At 41.6% G+C, this 24,839-nt stretch overlaps 1 protein-coding gene across 1 annotated transcript in view; it reads left to right on the top strand.

Moving 5' to 3' along the window:
* The first annotated feature begins 3,770 nt into the window (after positions 1–3,770).
* RASSF3 (Ras association domain family member 3) overlaps positions 3,771–24,839 on the top strand; it is a 77,291-nt gene continuing 56,222 nt past the window's right edge. The window contains exon 1 of the mRNA XM_048301504.1: positions 3,771–3,824. Within this exon, the coding sequence (XP_048157461.1) occupies positions 3,786–3,824 (39 nt within the window). The 5' untranslated portion in view covers positions 3,771–3,785. The remainder of the gene's footprint in view (positions 3,825–24,839) is intronic.

The following is a 24,839-nucleotide window of genomic DNA, read 5'->3' as shown; positions in this document are numbered from 1 at the left end:
TAGAGATGGGGCCATCTGCCTCTGTTATAATGAATTTAGATTTCTAATAGCTGTCTTAGTTGACTTTGATAGCCAGCAAGTGAAATTTCTGAATTGTTACTGAAGGCAACTATGGGATTTACCAGGTTCAGATAAGCCACTCATTCTGCTTTCAATATTCATGTGCATATTCTTATGCGCACCTAGAGCTTAAAACATGAAAAACCATGTAGCAGTAATTCTATTTGGGTAGAATTTTTTTGTCTGTAAGTCAAAAACGTTGTGTCTTTTCTGAGAACTGCCCCTTTTGTGCTTACATTGCAACAGCTAATACCTAGTTTGCGGCACAGACCTTTTGCAAGACCATCTCACTGAGGCAGCCCTGATCTAAGTAAAGACCTGCTCCACTGCAGGCCTGTCAGTGTGACACTGGGAGGTGTGCTGCACTGTCTGTCACCTTCGCTCCGGTGAATTTACATCTCCAGCACTGTGTAGCTATTATTATCTTTGATACGGGTGGGGAAATTCACTTGAGACATGCTTATTTCTCTGAGGTCACATAGCAAATCAGAATGTGTCTCACTACTAAGTTCTGCCTGCAGAAACCTCATTTCTAAACAACATTTTCATTTCTTCTTCTTTTTTTTCCCCCCCCCTCTTTTTTTTTTCTCTTTTTTTTCCTGGTGTCTGTGTGTGGGTTTTTAAGATTGCAAGTACACCTGCCATGCTCACTGCCAAGACCTGGTGCACCTGGGCTGCCGGCGGAATGGAAAATTAATGGACTGCCTCGCTCCACATGACACCTTAGATTCATCTTACAGCAGCGGTCAGGTAATAGATCTCGTGTTCGTGTAATTACTGCTTTCTCTCGTCAGCTCTGTAACAAAGTGTGGTCTGCCTGCCTCACCTGGCTGCTCAGGAAGAATGTCTCACTTAGGCATCACCAGCAAAGCTGGATTTCCCAGCCAGTGCTGTGATTTCACAGAACAGCTGGATCGAGGTGCAGCTGGCTGCTGCCAGCTGGATCACTCCTGCCCCCATTAATTTGCAGCTAAACTGACTGACAAGTAATCCCACAAAACAGTGTTTTTCCCATTGGTTTGGGCCACTGTGGGGTCATTTACACCTAACCAGTAGAAAACTGTGAGATGGCACCTGTGATAGCATAAACACTCTCCTTTTTTAATTTTTAGGGGGGAGGGAGGATGAAGAATTGTGTCAAGTTTTTTGTGTGTACATTCATTTTTTCAAACCTTTTATTTAAGCACCAAACCCCCCCTTCATTAACCTAGGTCTGGTTTAAACTTAGAGTTTTACTGGTTTAACTGAAAAGTGTTATTCAAAACATAATTAGTGAAAACAAATTGGTATATGCACGTCCACAGTGGTCAATTTAACCTTTTTACTATCTTTAGAACTCATACTGAAGAATGAGAGGGATAAAACCCAAACAATCCCACATCCAGCTATCATTGGTCATGGTCATGTTATTCATTGTAAGAATTTATGTTGTTCACTTTAAGAATCAAGAGAGATTCATAGAACAGTCACACCTACCCTGGCTTTCATTAGCCACAGAATTGCCAAGCACAGGCTGCGCCATGCTCCAAGCTATCAGCTGTAAAATTTGTGACTACCCAAAATTCTTCTGTCTCCAAGAAATGCCCCCCTTCCTTCTGCCCCACCATAAGATGCATAAATGCATAAAACTAATGTTCTGACACACATCAGTTGTACACCCTGTGTCACTTTTCCTACCCAAAGGATATCACGTTAGCAGATTTGTGGATTGGGTTGTTTGGGTCTGTTTTGTTTTTTTTTTTAATAATGTTGTACAGAATAAACATTTTCAATTTAAGTTAAGCATATTTTGGTATCTTACAAATATTTATGCTGAGGCCTTAAAAGACTATTTCCTATGGCAAGAAACTAGAATTCTTTGGTATTTTTTCTTGCAGTATTGTCCATTATATATAGTGGAGGCACTATAACTGCCCTCACAAGCTGCCCAATTATGTGCATGAAAGATTGCTCCACAAATGTATTAACACACTACAGCAGATACCCCTTTTAGACAGCAACTTCTGCTTTAAATTTTTCTTTACTGAAATCAGTCTGGTCTAAGGAATCAAACAGATACCATTTGTCTTCAAAGTCATTACTATCTTCCTACTTTAACTTACCTACTTGTCTGATACGCAGTCACAGGTGATTGTAGCCATAGCCCTATTTAAAGGCAGATACTGAACAATACTAAGGAGGGCAAGGGAATCCTCCTTGAGGATTGCAAAAATTTATTCTGAGTCAGCTCTGAAGTCCAGCAACACAATCATTAACTAATGATGATGTACTGCCATTTCACTGAAATAGTCTGAGGACACACAAAGCAAAGCAAGCTTAACTTGGTGGAAAAAGCAGCAAGAAATATTAACATATAGGTGAGATAAAACCCAGTGCTTACATTCCTCTGTGATGATCGCTCACTCACCTGTGAATCAAACAAAAGAAGTATTTTCTCAGAGGATTCCAAATTAAAAAATAGTGCACCACTTTTCCTTCCCAGATTCCTGTTAAGCAAAATTCTTATAGAATATACAGAAGGCCTAAAATGTAGCTGGGAAACATTTGTGATGGACAAAGTTAGACTTTATCCTCAACCCTTGCCATAGATATGTCAGACAGATTCCAGGAAGCATTTTTATAATTTTATTTTTTTAGCAGGAAAAAAATGGAACTTGCTACAGACTTAGGTCAAAACCAATTTTTATGAAATCCTAATTCTACCAAAAAGTAAAATAATCCAGGTAAGTAAAAAACAATATTTGGTCACACAAAGACATGTAATGACTTCTAGTGACTAGAGTGATTTTTCAGCATAGCCCTGGAACAGGCTGCCCAGGGAGGGGGTGAGGTCACCATCCATAGAAGTATTCAGAAAATGAATAGATGTGGTACTTCATGATATGGTTTAGCGGCTTTGCTAGTATTTGGTTGAAGGTTGGAACTGATGATCTTGGAGGACTTTTCCAACCTTAATGATTGTATGATTTTAAAATTTCTGAGCACCCTTGCTGAGCTTGCTGCGTGTTCTCCAGGTCATCACTGAATTTTCTCTGCAAGTGCAACATTTTATCTTGTAGAAGAGCTACTGCTCCAGCCACCCAAACTGTGACTGAGGACACAGTGTCTCTTGTGAGCGCCTGTGTCTCGCTGTTGGGGAGAGTGAAGGGGAATAATTCAGATGCTGACAGGCAGAGTAGCAGGGATGGAGAGGAGGAAGGACATGGCAACACACGTTTTGGAAGTGTGGGTGACTGTCAGCAAGAAAATACCATAGGAGCAGAGAGAGAAAGGCATTAAAAATAATTTTTACTCGAAACGACATATACAGCTTGCCTGCGAGAGATCTAAAAAAGCGCTAATGCTGTCCTGGATATGAATACTGAGCAAGGAAACTGTTTCGTGTTCTTTGAGCCTTACAGTACTTAGGGGAGCCAAATTTCATGTGCATTTTTTTGTGTGCAACAGGATCGCATCAAAGAAGTACTGTTTTTTCCCTACTGATTTCCTTCCTCTTGGAAGAAGTCACACTTTGGCTGCTTGCAGTGGATGACAGTTGTTGCAAATCTCTTTCCTCACTAGCTGTTCAGGTCAGTGTGTGCCTGACAACTGGTACACGAAAGATGAGGATTCAGTTGCTATTTTCAGCATTCATCATCCATTGGTTTTGAAGCAGCAATCATTTACGTGCAGAAAACCTGGAATGTTTCCTGTTGGGTCATTTTCTTTACGCACAGCTGTCCCATATGCACAGTGCTGACGGAGCTGCCACAGGAATCTGCAAGGTTTGAATTCACTCCTTCCTCTGCTACTGACCTGCTCAGACCACTTTGTCTTTCTAGGACTTGTCGACTTTTTTTGTAGGTAAAAAAGGAATTAGAATTTAAAAAAATAATTTTAATATCTCTGAATGGGAACATTGTTGCAAAAGCTGGCATTAGGTTACTATTTAATTAAACACAACGCCCATCTCAGCTGCCTTCTCAAAATTACTCTTTCCTTCCATGCTAAAATTTTCTGGACTTTATCAGCCTTAAGGTGATTTTCAACTTTCTGTTTAAAGTTTGAACTTGCATCTCACATATAAAACTGAACAGGTGTTTAGTATAAGATTGTGAAGGGGTCAGAGGATGGAAAAAAGACTGAACCTATTTTCCTTGCAAAATTATTCTTGCATTCTTATTCCGTGGATGGTGTCTAGTCTGCAGTGTTTTAGTTAGATGCAGGACTGTGCTTTTGAAGCAAATCTTTCAATTGTCTTCACTTCCCTTGATTTGATTGATACAAGGGAGTAGTCTTAACATACATAAAATCAATTCCACTTCAGGTGAAAATTAAGCTGCTTCCTGAAGCCAGTGAGAAGAGGCACTCCAGGAGCCTACCTAACACACTCAGTCCACCGGATCAAAGCAGAGATTTTCTTAAGTAAACGTTATGAAGGGTTTGTATTGAGGACTTTGGATTCTCAGCACCACTTGCTGACCTTTACAGAGCTGTTTGCTGCACTACATTATTTGCTAAAATAGGCATTAGGTTCTTGGCACAGAAGTTTCCCCAGCAAGAAGCAAACTGATAAGTGTTCCAGTGATGCCCGCTTTTGCTTTATCTACATTGTGACTTTGAAAATCACATGGCATGCAAAGCCAGTTAATTTTGCATGAGCTATGCTAGTCAAATGCAGAGCTGCAAAGATCACACATGTATTTGGGAATGTCTCACCCATACAGTGAACATCAATTTAAAATGTGAAGGTATTTTGCAGGAGTGCTCAAACTTCGTAGTATTTATAGAGAGGGATGACTTGCTAACAGATCATAGTCTTGGGCTTTGTGTCTTTTCTTCTTACTGGGATAACTGTTTTATTTGAAGTACATTTTGTTTTTTTTTAAACACTAAAGCTCTAGTTTGAAGTCATTATATTGTCACTCTTGTGCTGGTACAGGTTAGATCTTTTCTTGTAAAGAATCATGACACCTCTGTATTTGCATAAATTCCTTCACACAGGGAGATGATTACTTTGTGATGACGGTAGAAGATGCTTTGAACTCTAACTCTCTAACCATTTTAGGTTGGTCAGGCAATGTGAATATATCTCCTGCTTGATAAGGTGAAATAAACTGCACTTCATTCTGCTGCAGTGACCTGTAGTGCCCTGAGTGCAGCAGACCTCGGCGCCCAGCTGTAGTCTGTGGTCCCGAATGCTTGTCCATGCCCATACACTTTTGCATGTTCCCCCTGCTCTTCCACTCCCAGTGGCACCAGGACTGCTGGTTTTGGACAATGCACTTTTAAAATGAGTCAGGAAAATGTTGCAGCTTCTAATGTTTGCCCTTGCAAAGCCCAATCAGCGCTTCAGTTCTCAACACAGCCCATAAACAGTGCTGTCAGCACAACAGGGGCTGGGTGTTTTGATGTGGCTGGAACACCTTAAACTCCAAATAACCCTGAACAAAATGTCTCGTTGAGCTACAGTTTGAGAATCTAGGCTTAAGATTTCCCTTATGAGAAAAAGGAATTTCTTACAGGCTCTTAACTGCTGATTTTGCAAAGAGAGTCAACAGATTTCCAGTGGATTTCCCTCCTGTGTGATTCTGCCAGGAACTGGAGCACTTGGGTGCACACATGAGTGGTCAAACAGTCTCAGAATCTGGAATATAGTCATGCAGCTTGACTTTGTTAACAAGTCACTGGAGCTCAAAAGGCCTAATTTTTGAGCTGCTTTCTCTGTATGTGTTTATATACACACATATATATTTCATTATAAAAAGGTCTAGGAAATTCCATGATGTAGCTGTTCTTACAGATCACTAAGGCTGCGGGGTTAAATACCGAAAAATGAAACTCACGATGTCAAACATACTGCAAGTATCCAATGGCAGAAATATACGGCTCAGGTGAAAATTGTGTGGCCCTAGATGTTTCCCTCCTGAACAGACTTCCTACAGAGATTAAAGAGGAAATGATCTATATAGGTTCTCTGTGGTCTTGTAACAGAGCACTCAGAGAAAGCTGGGGAAAGAGTTGCCAGTTTCTTCCATGAACAAGCAGAGTGGGATGAATAATGCTCCTTTCGAGCAATCCTCTCCTGTGCTACCACATTGCTGATTACAGGCACAACACCTCTGACTGACATGCCAAGGCCTTCTCAAAAGTATAAGAAGTATCAAAACCATTATGCGGATTTTAATGTTATCTTGTTTTTCTATCATCCTAGATGAATCAAAATGTAACATTTTTTTATGTATAAGCCACAGATAGAATTTCTTTTCTTCTTTAAGTTGACAAGCCTTCCCAAAGAGGTCTTTCTACACTCAAATTTTCTCAAAGACAGAGGGCACTCAGAGTTGAGGTTTGTGCAAGACCTAAGGCACTTGGTAAAGTATAGAAAGGGATATAGGGCTTTGCAAATGACTTGCATAACAACACCTCCCAGAGTGCTTCAAATTGCATGAATGCCATGGAGAAGAATGAGAGGATCTCACAGTGCTAATACAGAAACTTCTGGACATGGAAGGGCACTGAGGTTGTCACCTAAATATACCTGAAACTGAAAGTGGTTTCAGTTCTTTCCCTTAAAAGGTGTGGTAGTTGAACATCTCTTCAAAAATAACCCATGGAGAAAAAATTGACAACACAGAGCAGAATATCATAATGTAGGTGTCTGCAGTTCTTGATTAATAATGAAAGCTACCTTTGAGCAATTGATTGCTCTCCTCTACTAACTCTGTACAATGGGCATGGGTTTTATGGCTCACATATTTCAAATCTGTTAAACCTGGTTATGCTTGGTAGTAGTTGAAAAGAAAAGAGGAAAACAGAATTATGTTTGCTTTGGCAGGCAAAGCGAGATTTAAATTTTGACAGTAACTGCAAAAACTTTTAAACCAAAACTGAAGCTGATTTCAGTTCTAATTGTGTATATTGCTCAAGTTACTATTAGGGAATTCTATTTGGCAAAAATAAAAGGTTTAACCGATTAAATGAACTAGAAATTAGTTCCAAGCTTTCAGAAAATAATTTGAGAGTATCCACAACAGTTCCTGGGGCACTACCATTTGCAACCATGCCTCACAAGGATATTATTAAAACAGGCTTTGCACAGTACTGACTTAAGATCTTTAAGTCATAAATTAATTGCCACATTTTATAGAGTCGAATTTACTCTATCAGATATTTGGACTTCTTTAGTATTCTCTGGCATAAACACTGGAATATTTTCTTGGGTTTGCTTGAGCTCACTGAACAAATCCTTGGGTCGATGGTGACTGAGGCTGTAGTTGAATATTGCAAGTAGGACAAATCCAAAAGACACATTTAAACAAGGAGGGAGTTTTAGAACTCAGAGTAGGCCTCGAACCCAGGAAGTAAAGACTGGACGGGGCACGTGGTGAGGGAACTTGTATCATCATACCACCAAATAGAGCTAGTACTAGAACTGATATTTTTGACAGAGAGAACATCAGCTTCCTGGTGGAAATACTCAGCCCACAGAGGCAATCTGAATTGTGTTCATACGCCATTATATTTTTTAAACTTCTTTTAAAAACCCACACATTTTGATCAGTAAATCTGTCTTCAAACTTTTTTCTTAAGTTGGGGTTGTTGGGGTTTTTTTCCATTTTAAGTACTTGGATAATATTCAGGCCTGACCTTTCAAACAGAAGGGTAGCAAACTCACTGCTTAAAGCGCACATTACTGAAACCCAGAGAACATCAATTATCAGTTGTTTAGCAACCAGATCAATATAGTCAAACAGCTTTGATTTTCTAGTTCTGTAGAAGAAGCAGACAAGGTTTCAAATTACAGGAAAATTCTCCTGTTAGACAAGGGGAACATTTAAAATGGACTTTTGATTTTTTGCACAGTTAGGTGTTTTCATATTCAAGAGGTTTGTATTGTCTTCCTAGAAAATACATTTTCCGAAAAATGTAGCCAGCCTCAACCTGCCATTTCGTCAGCTGCCATTGTAAGATCAATGTTCTTTTTTCACTATTTATTTCTAATACACACATTTTTCCACAATCCTTTCCAGTTCCTGCTGTCAGTGTAGTGCCAGGTGTAGGATGTAAAATACCTACTGTATTTTTTTTATTGTGCCAGTTTTCTTCCTAATTCAAAGTTGTTAATATTTTCCCAGTATCTCAGCAGGCTCAGAAGAGCACAGATGATTGCATTACAAATTTAATACAGGTAATACAGGCTTGCAGGTCCTGTAGGTTCCAGGTGGTTCTCCAGTATTCAAATAGCATTGCTTAATCATGTTGGAGAAAAATTTCAAGGAGAATTGATCCTCTAAAATGTTAAGTTCTATGTGGAGCCTGAGGGTTGGGCTCGTGACGGTTTGCAGCAGAGGGATCAGAGAACATTTCTGTCTTTTCTTCAGTGTAGATTTTTCAACATGCATATCAGGACAGCAATCACTAGGACAGTTGGTTTTGATGTGGCATGTGAAGGCAAATGGGTGTTGCATCAAATCGTGCGTGCTTGAAGATGTGTATTTGGCTGTTTTGTGTTGTAGATTACGATTGTACATGGAAGCTGCACAGTTACTGGGTGCTAAATCACTGACCATGATAGTGTCCTGAGTGTCTTACTCAACCCTCAAAACATGCAAAAGAAAATGAGCACTGGTAGGGAAATGGTTAAATGGGGTGTAAATGCTAGGCCCTGCAATCTCTGTCTCAGTGAAGTCCTAACACTGATTTTTCTCAGAAGTCCATATGCTGTGGATGACAGATGGAGTACTGAACTTTGCCTATCAGTTAGAGACAAGCTGGCAAACAGAGTGACAGTGGCTTTCATTCTACCCCTCATGGCCTGATTATGTTTTTCATATCCATTAAACACCTCAATCTAAATAGAATTACCAGCAGCCATGTCAGGTCTGTCCTAATCTATTAATCCACAGGGGTAAAGCGGTGACTGGCTTTCAAGTAGAACAAGGGTCTCAAGAGATATTTAATATCACACACTTTCTAGTGCATTTATTCAAGAGGCTGATTTTATTTTGCATTTGAATATTCAGGAAGGTAGCTGGGCTGGTGACATGATGCAGACTACTTAATTCATCCCATGTAGACCTGCCCTGAGCAAATAATGAGATGGCAGTGAGAACCGATTAGAAAAGAAAGTCGGAACTGTTCGGAAACTCACATCCCATGTTCTCAAATACTCTTCCAGCTTCACATTATCTGGGTTTTTTTTAATAGAGTTTCAGCCTTTTTGTTTGACTTATGGCATTAGCAGCTGTTGGAAATATACACAGAAGAGATTGCTGCTGCCTTTTGACTCAGTGCAGGACGGGCATGATGCAAAACCTTCCCTGGTGGGGAAGGAAGGTGGGGAGTGGTTTTTGATTATTTTCAATGATAACATTGCTGGGTGAAGATAGGAAAATATTTGTTCCCAGTCTTTGATCCAAGTAGCATGCCAACCAGCAGCAACAAAGACAACTGTTAGGAAAACAGGTAGGCGACAGAGCCCTATGTTGTTCTGTTTATCTTACAGGAATGAAAAGTCTTGTTTCCCAGAGAGCAGGAATCAAATGACAGAAGGCAGCATTTTTTCATAGTGATTCATGGCTTCCTCTAACTGGTGACACTGCCTAAAAGCTGCCCTCCAGACTCTTCCTCAGTGCAGAGGAGCCTGCTTGTTCATGGGAGCTCAGTTTCTCCCCAGCTATGTGCATGTGCTGCACTCTGCGTTTCTCTTCTCAAAGAGACCTCATTCTACAGTGAAGCTCCATTCTTGTATGTGCTGTCTCATATCAGTGTGCTCCACAGGAACTGGAGATAAGAACTTAAACCTTCCCCGTTTACTCTGCAAGTAGTGTGTGTAAGTGATGTAGTGTTAATGCTTCAATATCCTCACTGGGAAAGGGGAAACTGTCACCAGTTACATGCCATTTCAATGCAACAACAGTGAAGTCCTACTAGTTAACCTTCTGGGGAGTAGTGCTGTTCCTACCCAAAGCATGAAGAAGTAGCTCGCTTCCCCAGATCAAAACACGTTAGGTTGTCTTAGCACTTGTGGGAGATCTCAAGCAATAGCCAGTTTGTCATGTTCCCTCCTCCCTTTTCATTTAAGCTGTGGTAAGCCTCCATTCCTGCAGCATAGGTCCCACTGGGGATTCAGCACTTCTGCTTCCTGAGACCTTACAATCCTTCACTGCCAAGTGAAAGAGGCTGCCTGGATACAAAAGGCTGTTGTATAGTTTCTTGGGAACACAGAGGCAGAGCTACAAAATGTATACTCCTAGAAGGTTTTTAGATCTGGTTTGTTCTACAAATAATATGCTGATGATTTGTTGGGTCAGTTTGTTGGTTTGTTTTTTGGGTTTTTTCTGAATGCTTATTTCATAAATGATGTAACAAACCTTTCAAAAAGTAGATAAAATCCCTTCATCACTTTTTTCAAGATATACACCTTACATTATGGTTGTGAAATCCCAGATGGGATTTTAGATCCAACAGTAGTTTTGCATCTTGATCACCTTTCATCTGCGGCCTTCATATTGCTTATGACTTGAGCTTTGGTTCCTAATCAAGAGGCCCCTCCTATGGATGAGTTTTGGATCACCTCCTAGCCCAGATGACGCTGGAGCCATGATGCTTGGAAGCCGGACAGTTTCCTGAGAAGATAAACCTGGCTGGTCTCTGCATGCCTGCCCTATTTGGATAACCCCTAGAGAAAAATGGAAAAATTACCTCCCCTTTACATTTGAGAAGACAACTTTAATCATGGGATCCCAAGAGATATTCAGACATATATGTTACAATTAGTCTTGTGAACCCATGGAAAGCTGCACATGCCTGTTTCAGGTATTTTGCCTGCTGATGTGTTGCAGTAAGATGGATAACTGGATACGATTACTTGATTTGCTGAAGTAATATCCTATGCTTCTCCATCTCTTTCTCTGCTGATGCTTGCAAGTGTGTATTGTAGTCATGGTAAATCCCCTTTTAAGGCTTTGTCTTTTCTGACAGAGTGTCTGTTTACAGGAAGGTAAATGCCATCATCGATTATTTTGCTTTACAATCCTAGGTGAGAACAAAGCAGTGATGATGGTTACCATGGGGCAGCAGGATGAGGTCAGTACCATGCATCCTGCCTGGGCCTAACCTCACCTAGTTGACTTCAGGATAAAAATTATGTTGTCTTAATTTCACTAGGCTTTTCTATCACAATTTCTTATCAGAAAATTATGCAACAGTGTTCTCTGGGGAAGGAAGACCAGTGTATCACAAGGCTGAACACTACTTTTATATTTCTCAGTACTACTGAACTTTTCTTTAGAGGGACATTGCTCAGTCCACACTCCACTCTGTTTTCCATTTGCATTGTTCTCTTCCCTCGACCTTCCTTTTGCCATCCTGAGTAATATTTTCCTTTACAGTAACCTTGAAGAGACATTTCCTTATCTGCATATATGACTAATCAGTAAGGCCTTACGATTATTATAAAGCAGTTTGTTGGAGGTAGGAATTGGAGCATGAAAGGGACCAAGGAAGCCAGATTTGCAGTTCTTGCTCTACTAATGTCTGATTAGATATGGCCTTCAGCAAGTCAATTCGGCCTCAGTTTTCAGATGTGTTGATTTAATTTTTAGTCTTTTGCCTCCAGCTTTCTTTTCTTCGTTGTTTTGGGGGGAGAGAGTTGCCCCTGGCGTGCAAACCTGCTATTTAGTTTTACCTCAAAATATGTCTCAGTCTGGGCAATCAGAAGTAGAAACTGGTTTTAGAAATCGTGATGATGTGAGTAGTGTTCCTTACCTGTCATCATAATGAGGATGAGCTCTTTCTTGCAAAATGTTATGGGTGGATGAATGCACTAGGTGGGACAGAGTTATGTTCTGAGAACTTGATTGTTTCTTCTTTATGCTTTACCTGTAGCTTCTATGACTATCCCTGAATTTGTTAAAGAATCCATCATTTGGGGAAGGAAAGCAAGGCTGATTTCTTAAAACTGAGGATTACAGATGAAGGTAAATTCAGAGTTAACTCAGGATGAGGGAGTGGGAGGAGTAAAATCTCTGGCACTTGCATTTGTGAACTATGATTTTACTGAGTTCTTTATATTATTTTCCCCACAATTAGGAGATATAGCTAGAGAGAGGAACAATTTATGGGAGTGAATGTATACAAGAAAAAAGTGTTTTGAAAATACCTAGGATCCATATTTTCTGTTGTCATTTGGCAGCTGCTGTCGGTCTGAGAAGTGTCCTTAATGCTACTCTTTGGGGGTAGGTCAGGAGTCCTCTCCTTTGGCTGAACCATTTTTCTGAGATCCCATGCTCCCATCTCCAAGCAGGAACCTTCCAAGCTCAGCTGGGCTGCACACTTCCCACAACTTCCCCTGCCTCAACCCACACCTCAGGCTGCTGGGCTTCACCCCTTTGCTGCCAGGTCCTTCTACCCAGTGCAGGAGCAGCCTGTCAGATATGTACATCCCCCACGGTGGGACCAGAGAAAGGAGAGACCTCCACTGCCAGGGAAAGAGGGAGACAGAAAAGGGACAAGAGGGGCTGACATGAGCCATCTGGATTTTTTATTTTTGATTCCCTCTGTGTCCCATCAAGCTGTCTGGACCTCCCAGAGCAGCCCTACTCTTGGGGATTCTTGAGAATCACAGCATTAGGTTAGAGAGAGAAAAGGGTGATGTAGGGTCTAGCAGAGTCAGTAAAAGCAGAGTTTTTTGCAGATCTGTCTGCAACAGATCCAGTTCCACTAACAGTTTGTAAACATCCATTTTCTTTTTTCTTTAAGGTAGCCTCAGCTTGCAGTTTTGAGCCTTCTTTGGACTGAGATTGCCTGATGGGGAGTCAGCACAACATGTCCCTGAGCCATGGGGCCTCTGATGTGAGGGAAGTATGTGTGCCTCCATCCCACCCACCCTCAGGCTATCTGAATTTTAAGATGAGTTGGCCATGGTCCAGCGGCTGGCAGCATTTCATAGACAAGTCCTCTAGACTGTGCTAATGCGCTGTGCATAAAAGCAGTCTTATTTTGCACTCTTCTCCACACTTTCGTTTCTTATAAGTCACCTGTGGGTTTTGGCTTCAGTTAAGAAGAAAAAAAAATTGGGCAGTTCTGCTGTAGTCAGATTTGGCAGTCTCACTGGTTATTTCCAGTAATTATCTCCATGTCACAGATATGCTCTTGGTGCCAGTTTTAGGAAAACCTTCCACCTTTTTGATGTCCGGGTAAGGAAATGGATTCTTTTGGAAATTGCTTTTGTCCGAGAACAACCCTTTCTTTACAAATGCTCTCACTGTGATCTTTCACAAAAGGCTGCATTCAAAATTTGAAATATGCTGATATGCAAATAATTTCAATAGCTGACCTGCAGAATTTGTTGGCAGGGCTGCTAAAGGCAGTTTGCTCTGACTCCAGCTGCCTGCTTAATTTTGGCAGCTGTACACTTTCTGGCCCAGATGCCTGCAGTCTCTTGTCCAAGTTAGGAGCTAGACAAATTCTAGTCACTGTCCTGTAAGTGCACCTCAGCTTATCATCTGCATGAAGAATTAGACCTAAAGCTTGGGCTGCCTTTTGCCTCCCAAAGTTACTCTAAATTGACCCATTAAAGCTGGATCACTGATGTACAGTGGTGGATGTGGCTGCCGGAGCCTCGCCGAGGAGGGGGCCATTGTCGCCTTGCCTTGTAAGGGTATCTGCACGGCCGCAGAGCGCTGGCAAGCGCTGCCAGCCATCCTGAGCAATCGCAGGAGGCCTTTGAAAGCAGCCAAGCACACAGGGGCAGGTCCTCTGGAAGAGCAGATGCTGAAGCAGATGTTAAGGCCACACTGAGGACCACGGAGCGCGGCGTGGCAGGGTTGTGGCAGGAGGTTGCTTCCAGGACACAGATGTGAAATTCTTAGGTATGGCTTGCAGTGTTGGTGTGCCTCTGTTTCAAATCCTCACACCTCTGCCACAAAAATAATTTTAAAGTTTTGCAGAATTTTGGTAAATGAATTTAAAAACAGGTCTTTAAAACAAATGGTTTTTAGAAAAACTTTCAGACCCAAACAGAACAAAGGTAGGTACCCTAATGCATACAACAAGGAGCATGAGCTTTTTAGCATTGGTCTGCTGCTATCGTAAGTGATGTTTCTGACATATTTTGAGGTCTGCAAGTAAGACTGCAAGTTCACTTACCACTTACTGACCTTGAGGTCCAACCCATCTTTCAATTATCCTGTGACTCTGCTAATTTGGTCACATGTCAGAGGAGGGGAGAAGCACCCACAGTGTTAAGTTACCTGCACATATGGACATACATCTGTACATCTGTTGAGCCACATGAATATGACCTCTCTTTGTCAATGCTTTGCTGCTGTTGGTCTCCAGGTCTGGCACTCCGGACACTGAGTGCAGGTGGGAATATGTGGTGCTGCCCTGTGATTATGTGAGGGTCTGCCACTGCTCCTGTGGGACGAGAGGTTGATGGTGAATGATGGAGACAGCATATGACTGATGAGAATAAACACTGACCAGCAGAACTCAAGGACAAGGTGTGAGGAACAAAGATCATCCCTTTTAAAACAAAAGTAATGCACTGTTCATGCCAGATGCAGTTTTTTCACAGTTGGCATTGGTGGGATTGCCTTTGTAATGGCAGCTACCCAGATCTGGGATCCAGTTGATAAATGGCACAAAAGGAAGTGCTTGTTGCTCATGCAGTCTGGCGGTTTGTGCCCCAGAGTACTTTGTGTTCCTGTCCTACATGGAGCTTTCCAAGCTCTGACCAGTGACATCTTATCTTGGTATTGCTACAGTAGCCCCCGCTGCCCCAGTGCCCAGCTTGTTTTCCTCTTGGGAAGCTCCATTTTGCCTGGAGGGATGGCTCAGCTGACGAGGCAGCTGTTCTACTGTGGCAGATTTCAGCCTGGTGCTATTAAGAAAAAAGAATTTAAAAAAAAAAATTGGTTCCAGTTTATCCTAACCATCTAAGCCCTAAATTGAGGGGGTTCAGCAGCTGCCTCACAAAGAGCTGAGCTGCCTGTGCAGAAGGACCAGGAACTTCTCAGAGAGACGCAGCTCAGAGTGATAGTTAAGGGCAGGAGTAACTACTTGTGCCATACTTCAGTCTCTAGGTGCACAGGTTGCATGGCACGTCTCGACATAGCAAAGGAAACGAGTTGTGGGAGATGTCTTTATGAGCCTGTAACAAAAGCATTTCTATGTCAGTGACAGAAAAGAGAACATGATGAAACATGTTGCTCAAATGTTGTAGGAAAAAAGCTATATTTAGCTGCTCTAAAAATTGCTAAACATCAGACATGAGGGAAATGTCTGTGGCAACCTACGCTCCTCCAGTTTCACCTGTTGCAGTGTTTCTTAAGTCTAGAAATATCTATGAAATAAGTAACATAGCAGTTAAAACTTTCCCAGAAGAGGTGTAAACAAACTAAACTCACTTGCCCAAACAGCTATTGCTGAACTATGAGTTGACCTTGAGCTGTGTCGATTCACTGTAATGCAAACCATCTGCACACTGAAACAATTAAAGCCTTCACATCTCCTAGGAGTTTCCTTCCTCCGATTATAACTTATATGCTGTGGTAGAAGCACAGAGGTAAACAGCTAGTTAGTGTGGCCCCTGTGTCTCTGTGTCTGTGTAATTTTATGGTGCAGCACATACAAAACCATTTTCATTTGAACTGGCAGCCAGCTTTCAAGTAGAAAATATAGCATATGGTTGGTACCAAATGCTGGAGTCATAGCTTGTAAGACAGCCTGAGTTAGACACATCTGCTTTGCTCCTCTGCTTCCCTTCCCCCAGCTTCTTTGGCTGTACCAAGTTTTCACGAAGTGTAGGTCATGCTGGAGAGGCAGCGCTTAAATACAGACTGCTCCTGTATAAGGCCCCTCTGCATGTGCTAAACTGAAACCTTCCGTAGGAGCAGTACCTAAGTGCACTGAGTCTGGGCTGTGTCTGAAGTGAAAGCCTTGGATAGCAATTACACATGATTTTGTAAAAATTGTATTTAATTTACAGCTACTTTGGTTTCCAGAAGCTCAGGGTTTACACTCTTTAAAGCCATAAAAAATCAATCTACAGGCATGGCATTAGAGTTTAAATGTTGCCGTGGTGGGAAAATACCAGAGATGTTGTTCTGTAGGATTGCTGTACAATTTGCTGTGTCTCACAACTGGCAAAGTTTCATATTAAAATCTCTGCACTATAAAACCTCTTTTTAACACATTCTTCCACCATTTATGTCCATCCAGATGACAACAGCACTAAAACCTCAGATCCTCCCTCTTCAGATCACAGGAAAGAGTAATCACGCAAGCTCAGTAAAATAAGAAAATAAATTTATTTTGTAGGAATAGGGGTTTTTTCTGTAAAAAAGTTTTAAACACTCATTTTTAGAAAACAATCCTAACATTCTAGAAAATGAAAACATAAGCAATGTAAACATAAGACTGTAAAATTAAAATAATTAAATATTTTGCTTTTAAAGTTAAGTCTGAAAAATAATGAGTAGATGCAGCACAGTTTCTGAGCCAGCCATGCTTATTTGTCTCTGTGGCCAAAGGCTTCCATCCTAGGGAGTGACCTCTGGCCTCTGGCCAGGTACCATAAAGCAACTCGGGTCCACATTTCTCAGAGCTGGCTGTGTCCTACATGCCTGCATGTGTGGACTCAGGATATGGCATGCATATTTTATCAGTTCAAAATGCCTGGAAAATGTGGGGGTGGGGGGCTGAGTGGGTGACACTGGCTGGGATAGTGTAAGAGGATGGTAAAGTGCAGAAAAAGACTGGGGGACTCCACACTAGACCCTGGGGCTGAGCTGGGAAGCAGAACTGTTTGGCAGTGTTGGCTCAAGTCCTATAAATTCTAGGTCATGTGCACATTATGTGTAAAAGACTACCTATAACAAATAGACAAAAGTATATAAATTGCTAGATTTACAGTTTCCTCTGTGACCTCAGTACTGACCCATGTCTGACCTCTGCTGCAGGCCAGAGAAGTAATGAGGGTCTTGGTCATGCCCTGCATGCAGGCTTTGCAGGAATACGTTAAGCTTGAGGCAGTCAGTCATGAAAGAGGCATTTCCCACCTTTCAAGTAAATGCCTCTGAGACCCAAATATATCTCCTTTGTATTTATTTTTTATAACATTATGGGGGTTTTGTTAATGAAATAGATAAAAATAAGTAATGTCAACTTCCCTGCATCAGCCCAGGGCTCAGGCTCTGACCTCCTCACCCATTGCAGGGACCAGACGTGGCAGCCTGTGAGGGGCATAAATGGCTTCTTTCCCTTGGGCTGGGAATGGTGCTCCTACTGCATTTAAGTGCATATGTTGGGTTTTTTCCCCTCTGGTTACCTCTTTTTTCTCCCCAAAGTGCTGTCACTACATCTGACTGATAAAATACAGGGAGAGGAGAGCAAGAGCCCTACTGAACCAGGACGCCTCTGGCAAGGCTGCAGCCCCATGTGATCTGCAGCTCTGCTGGACTTCTCATTGATGTAAAGCATCCACTTCCTCCCTTTCTCTTCCCTCCATATGTTAAATCTCCTAAACTGAGGATTTGCGATGCTGTGTACACGTCATTCCACAATTTTGAAAGAAAAAGCACCATGTTTTCCTTTTGTTTTCTCTTTTCTAGTTCTCCAGTATCTTCTCAGCCCTGATACATATGCTTTCTTTAGCTGCCTTTCCACATAGATTACTTTTTTCATAATTTTAATTTCTAATTTTTCAGTATTTTTTTTTCTCTAAATCTTCCTTCAAAATGAGAAACATACATCTCAGTTTTCCTAAACATGTGCTCTTTTTCCACCCAGAAACCTCTACAGACATTTGTTTTGGAATTTTATGGAATTCTGGTGAGGAAAAGTTTATTTCTCTTCTAAAATACTATCTTTTAAATTTGGGTTTTACTTTGCTGATTTGCCTATTTCTCACTTCTGACTTTTTCCACTTCCTGCACTCCTGTCTCTTCTTCAAGCTCTCTTACTTCTTTCTCCCACTGCAGCAGTGCTCTCTCAGTGAGGGAGGAAGAGCATGATAGCAGAGATGGGAATCAGAAAGGTCTTGGGCCAGTGAATGGGACACAGACGAGATATGAAAGGAGTTAGTGAGATTTATCTAAGAGAAAGCTTGATTCATGGCAAAATATTCAAAGGTGGTCACATCCTACTGAGAATGTGAAATGTTCCGTAGCCCTGCAGAAGTACGGGGGCCAAACCCCAATTACCTTGCGCTAGCAGCTGGCAGCTCCTCCCGCTCTGCTGGGCTTGCAGGCTGGGGAGGGAGCGGGCGGGCAGAGCAGGCAAGCAGGGCTGCCCTGCTGCAGCCCCCAGCATTTCAGCGGGCTGGGCTGGCTCCACAGGCACAGGGCACTGCACTTCAAGGCGATTTTTTTCAGGTTTTTCCAGCTAAGGGTGGACTGGATGGATTAGGCAGGTGTTTCAGCAAACATGTTGTCAGATCTGTTGTCCTATCAAACAGCACTGTTTTTCTGGGATGGTTGTCTTCACAGACTGTTGAGATGATTTACTAGAAAGTCCTAAACTTGTGTGGGCAGCTTCTAGGGGGTTTCTATGATCTATAGCAGTCAGACTTATTAAACAGAGCAAAATGTCATCTCATACACATTATGACAAGACAATTTCAAGTTCTTTGTCTAGGAAATGACAATTGGGATGTGATTCCCAGACCAGAAGGCCCCTTCCCCCCCCGATTCACCAGCTGAGGACAGATGCTGGGAATCAGATTGCAGCTACAGCACAGTAGGGCTCACATTTTCATGGTATCCACAAAGCATGCTGAGCTGCCACAGTTGTGGTTTCTATACTTAAAACAGAAGTTCCTAGTTAATTTTTCTGCCCTGAGTATTTTTATACACTGTTAGCAATTAGGAACTGAATTAAAGTAGGAGAATGTCTGTTTTCTGTACATTTTGTTATTGAGTATTTCCTTAAGATTATATTCTCTCATGTATTAGTTCTACTGCTTGCCCTGGTAAGGCATGGGTGCTTCCAGAGAATTGGACGAGAGCACTCCCAGGCCTCTGAAGCTTCCCTTATGCCAACCTTTGCTTATACTTATGTCTGACTATCCACATCAATGGGACTGTGTGAGTAAGGATGTTTATTCACCTCTTTATTGAATTGGGGTTTCTGGGCTACATCTGGGTCCTGACAGACTTTATCTGACATTGTTGGAACTGGCTACAGCATAAGCTAAAAAGGCCATTGCTGCAGGGAATGGGTTGCCAGATGAAACATGGCTCTCACCTTTGAATTCTTACTACTACTGACATATCCCTGATCCAACCTTTGAAATGAGAGTGAAGGGCAGGGCAAGAGTCACTTCTCATTTGCACAGCTCTCTGGAGCCCTCTGATTAAACATATGACAGCCATATGAAATAGTTTTTCATGATTTGTATTGTAAAATCTACTTTTTTTGATCTGTGACAAGAAAGTACCTGTTTAATAATGCAGTCTATAATCAACAGGAGAGGAAGAAAGGAAAATTGCTAACAAGCCTCTCTGTTTTGGAGAGCACTTCTGCCTAACTGGGATGCAAAAAAGTGAAAGAAAAATGCATACCGATACAGCAAAGGACTGCTTTATCAGCTTTATCAAAATCCTTTCAAAGGCAATGGGAGTCTTTCAGTTGGTCCCAGTGGGTTTTGGGGCCGGGCAGGATGTGGGAAGGTGAGTGCTGATACCACCTGATGAGGCCAGACTCCATGTCAGTGTCTTCAAACTGCAGAAATACTCCCTTGGTGAAGGTTGTACTTGTAGTCTTATCCTGGCCAACCTTGAGTCATCTGTCTAAGCTGAATTGATGACATCTGTTTGAGATAAAGGGTATAGAATACTCTGGAAAGCTGTCCAACTCTAACACAAGGATGATGGTAATTCCAAAACTGCCAGAAAGGTACAATTTTATCTTTACGGCTTTAGGTAGCAACCGAGATAAAGAATCCTCTAAACTATGTGCATGTTTGAAATTATGAGTAGCTGTATTGATTGCAGTCACACAGTGCATTTAGGTAGGTGGCCACATGTTTGCAGCATCACAAGAAAGGAGACAAGCACAGTCTTCTTGTTCCATCCACTTTCTCTCTCCCTTCACAGTAGTGTAGGTCTGACTGCTCTGAGCACAACCCTTGGGATGGGAAAGGTGAACTTACTCTGATTTCTGTTATCTTCTGACCAGTCCAAGTATGGTAGATGAAGAACAGAGATCTGGTGAGTGACAGTGTGCCAACATGTAAGAAAGCGATGACATGGGTTATTTTAAATTTCCATCTATCCCTTCCTTTTTGAGGATTTTGGATGAAAAGTTGCCCCAAAGGGGCTTAAGGGTTGGGCAGAATCAAGAATTTTAAGAGCCAGAAAAGGATTACCGACAGTACTGTCTAAGGTTGTGACTGCCGTAACAAGTACCTGTCCCCATGGCATTTCTTCACCAGGAGATGGGGAGAGGCTGTTTACCTGGCTCCTGTTTGTTTTCTGTCTGCACTCATGAGCCTGTGTGGCTGGAATGACCTTGTTTGAATTAACAAGTTGCCGGGGTATGAATCAAAGGATAATTGTCATTGCTGCCAGTGGTACTAAACAGACCTGAGCTATTAATTCAAGACAAATGGGAGAAATGAGTAAACAGAAAGTTTACTGGTGTAAGGAAACTACAGGCCTGAGTAGATATTCTGTGTTGGTTGTATTTCAACTTTATTGCTTTGCTTTGATCATTTGAAATTACTGCTGTTTTCAGCTGGAATGTAAAAAAAACTAAACCCACATGATTAATTATTTATTTAAAGGGACAGTCTGTTACAAACTGTCTCTTTTCCTCTGCAACTTGTTTTTAGGACAAGTTTTTGTTATATGGACACAATTTAAATAACTAACATAATGAAATAATTATATTTCCCTGTTAAATGTGTTACAAAGAAGCCAAATCAAATGTGCTATTTGGTAGGAACCCCTTTGGATTTCAATCCTAAGCATATCTTAAAATTTAGTATTAGATTAGTCCCATAGGGACTAATCATCAATAAGACTGTTTCCACAGTCAGGGACAGGGTTTGCAAAGACCTATGAAAGCAGAAAATGAGAGGGGGAGAGAGAGACTCATAGCACTCCATAAATGACCAAAATGGTTCCAGGGGCAAGGGGCTTCTGGAAAATTCATAGCAGTTAGAATTAAATACTGCTAGGGCTGTTAATGAGACTCTTCCTGCAAAGCACTGGTGAAATTGGAGCAGATTTAGAGGGCGTAAGGAAGTTTAGTCCCTGTGACCCTTTCCTTCCCACAGCCCGTGTCCTGCTTCCCTTCACTGCTCCCACCGCACGGGAGGCTGCTGCCCGCAGCTGCGGGGCCATCACAGGTCCTGCTTGCCAGAGTATGTAAGCATCCTTGCAGGATTTCACCCAGGGGAGACTGAAGTCAGGGGAAGTAGAAAAGGAGGAATTCTTCTCTTGAGATCTCCACATTACTTTTTAAATTATAATAGAAATGCAATCTTAAATGCTACAGGACCCTCCAACCCATGCCCTACCTTGCTTTTTCCTTTCCTGCTCCTTTGACCCAATGCCTTTTGATGTAGTCTGTCACAAGTCTGGAGAGAAGACCAAGGCTTGCGTGCAGAAGTGAGCATCTTGGTCCCGAGCCTCAAAGCAGGATTATTGGCCATGCGAATGTTTTGCGGCTTTCCCATTTCAATGAGTCCTCCCAGTTTCTCTGTCAGAGGGCTGAGGGGATGTTTTAGAAACATGTAAACATCATGCAGTTGGTAATGGAGTTAATGTAAACTCTATAGGATGTTTTATCAGTTGTCCCTTTGTTTAGTCTGGGAAGCAGAAGAATGAGAGGAAGAAAAAGAGTCCTCAAATACCGAAAAGGTTTCTCTAAAAAACCAGCAATTAACTGTTCTACCTCTGTTTCTTTTGTTAAGAAACAAATGGGCAAGGTTAAGGATTTAAAATGCGATGCTAGTAAAAACTTTCTAACTCAATAAATAACTTAAACACTGGAAGGGATGGCCTATAGTGGAGGTGCTACAGCACCATTTCAGGTTTTAAGAATGATTTAGCTAAAGGACTGTTAGGGATGGCATAAAGCACTTGGTTCTTCTTCAGAGCAGGAGATGAATTGACTGAACTAATAATCTGTGTAGTCCTGTTCAACCATACTTTCCTGTGGTATTGTGATCACTTCAATAAAGTGATATTTTAATACAAATAAAGCAATGAAACTGAAGGACCTTGTGAAACAATCTATCTCTATGCAATTTGATGTCCGGTTCTAAGGGTTATTTCAGTTATGGTAGTTCAAAGTCCTAATTCTTGCCCGATGCATAAAACTATTCACACCTGTTTTGCCATTTAGGAAGTCAGCTTTCACTTCTCTGGAAGCTATGCTTGATATTTCATTTCTCTCAGCTGACTCTCCAAAACCACAAATTGATTTAAAACTGAATTTTGTCCTAGAAAGGAGCAGTCATTTAAATTGTTGTTTTTCCTCCTACACAACAAATGACTGTATGTCACACAGGTTATCTTTGTCTGTGATTGCTTTTTATTCTTATTTTATTCATGAGATTCTTCCTTTGAAACAGAGGGCCTATTACTATTTTACGTTGTGTTACTTGGGCCACCACTTTTAGCTGGCTACAGTTTAAAAATCCTAATTAATTCTATCTATGTAATCAAACTTTAATTGAAAAAAAAGTTCATTCTCCTTTTCTTCATGGGTGCATTTGTAGCACTACTTGCTACTTGAACTTAATGATTCATGTAGAAAAAAAGCATCTCCCTCCTCTCTTCTTGCTGTCTGTGTGATCCTATGATAACTGATTGACAGTTGATTTAATTTCTCATCGGATTGAATTATTTCTCAGAAGGACTTATTGAAAACCTCATAATGCTCCGTGTTTCAGATCTCACTCCTGTGCCATATTCCTTGGCTTTTAAGTTAATTTTTTTTTACCTAATCATTCTTCCATAATTCTTCTTAAGAACAAATATGCTTTCAGAAAGCTTATTACTACCTTTATCTTGAGACATGGCTGTTTTTTTTCATTCTGCAGTGCTGTTTGGTTTTTTTTCGGTTGACTATTTAAGAGGCCTGTCAGAATGAACCAAAAGTAGTGCGAGTGTTGTAGCATAGAGGTTTCAGTGCAGCACCTAACAAAGAGCCTTGGATGAATCTTACCTATGTAAGATTAAAAAGTCAGTTTGAGAACGTGGAAGAGTACTTGTCAGGGGACAAGTGAAATCCACAGGAGTACCTTGAAAAATACTTGGGTTTGGGTACATTACTTGCAAGCACCAAACAAAACAAAACTGAAAGGCCTCATATCTGTTTGTACCTTCATGTGAATTGTTTGGTTCAGTGCCACGTCTGAAAAAAAATAAAGTGAAAAATCTCTTGTCAAAATTAGTAGGCTTAAAAACTGAGCTACAGTGGAGGAGTGAACTAATATTGGAAGATCTATCACAGAAAACAGACATGTTTTCTTCATCATTCTTTGTTGCAGAAGGAGAAAATGATACTGTGAATCTTTTGGTGTTACCAATATAAATGGTGCTTTACAGATGAGGTGAATGCCATGCCTTGCTGCCAGGGAATATATAAACTTGAGCCCAGGACTGGCAACTGATCTTGCACAGATGAAGTTGAGCTCTTTTGCAGCAGCTTGTTGTCTCGATGATCCTCTTTGCCAGCTTAATGTTCCACCCATCCACTATCAGGTTTGAGACTGCAGCCAAGCAAACAAGCTATACACACAGTGCCTCTGGTTGCTGGGGAGTCCATCAAGTGTGCCAGCAAATAATATATAAAAATGCTTTTGTAGTTTCAAAACACAAATGCTGTTTTTAATCACACCCGAGCCACTTAAAATCCTTCACCTTAATTGTGATAATGGACAGGGATGTTTTTTCCAAAAGTTTTGTAAACTGGAGTTACTGGGTCTTGGACAGGTTCAGAGGCATGCCCAGCAGATCTCTGGTGTGACTTCCTTTTGGCATGGATCTGGCCTCAGTGTGCCAGGTAACACAAAGCTTGTTTGTCTACAGCAAGCATTTTAGAATGTTTTAGTTGCATTCAAGTAACTTGGCATTCAACTTAAAGCTATCTTGCATACCACACGGCTTTACAGTGCCGACAAGTAGGCTCAAGATCGGACACATCTGCATCTATGCTGTTAAACTCAATTATTTGTTTTTAAAAGCTATGCAGCCTTCTAATCTGCCAGATGCCAAACTCCATACAAAAATCTGGAAGAATCAGTTGATGGAAAAGTAAGTATTTAACACCTCCCAAACTGACTGACCAGTTCTAGTTCTCAGTGTGAGTTTTTTTGCTGGTTTTGAGGTGACTTTGTCAATATGTAAGGCATACCGGTCCAGGAAGAGCACCTACTGGCAGAAACGGACCCAATCGCCGGCTGGATACGGGGATAGGAACAGCCACGCACAGCAGATGAGGAGTGTGTGAGGGACCAGCGAGATGGGGATCAGGAAGAGGGAAAGGAGATGTTAGCTAATGGTGTCCCAGATACATCTGTGTCTGAGTACTGAGACCACAGGAACTGATGTGTAAATGCGCAACTTCAAATATGTTTAATCTAAGGCTGTGCTGTTGCTGAAAGGTATCGCCTTTCTGATGCCCATGTCTCGGGGGTTTGCTCCGGCAGCAAGTGACTCACTTCCCCCCATGGGACCACCGCCGTGGTACAGGGGACAGCAAGAGCGCCGGGCTAAGGGCGTGGAGGAAAGGCAAGTCTGCTTTTATGGGCAGCTGCATAGCTTTAGGAAGCCGTA

Source organism: Corvus hawaiiensis, chromosome 4 (assembly GCF_020740725.1).
Source record: "Corvus hawaiiensis isolate bCorHaw1 chromosome 4, bCorHaw1.pri.cur, whole genome shotgun sequence".
In the NCBI taxonomy this organism is placed as follows: Eukaryota; Metazoa; Chordata; class Aves; order Passeriformes; family Corvidae; genus Corvus; species Corvus hawaiiensis.
Note: the sequence above shows the minus strand (reverse complement) of the source record. Positions and strands in the feature narration are given on the sequence as shown.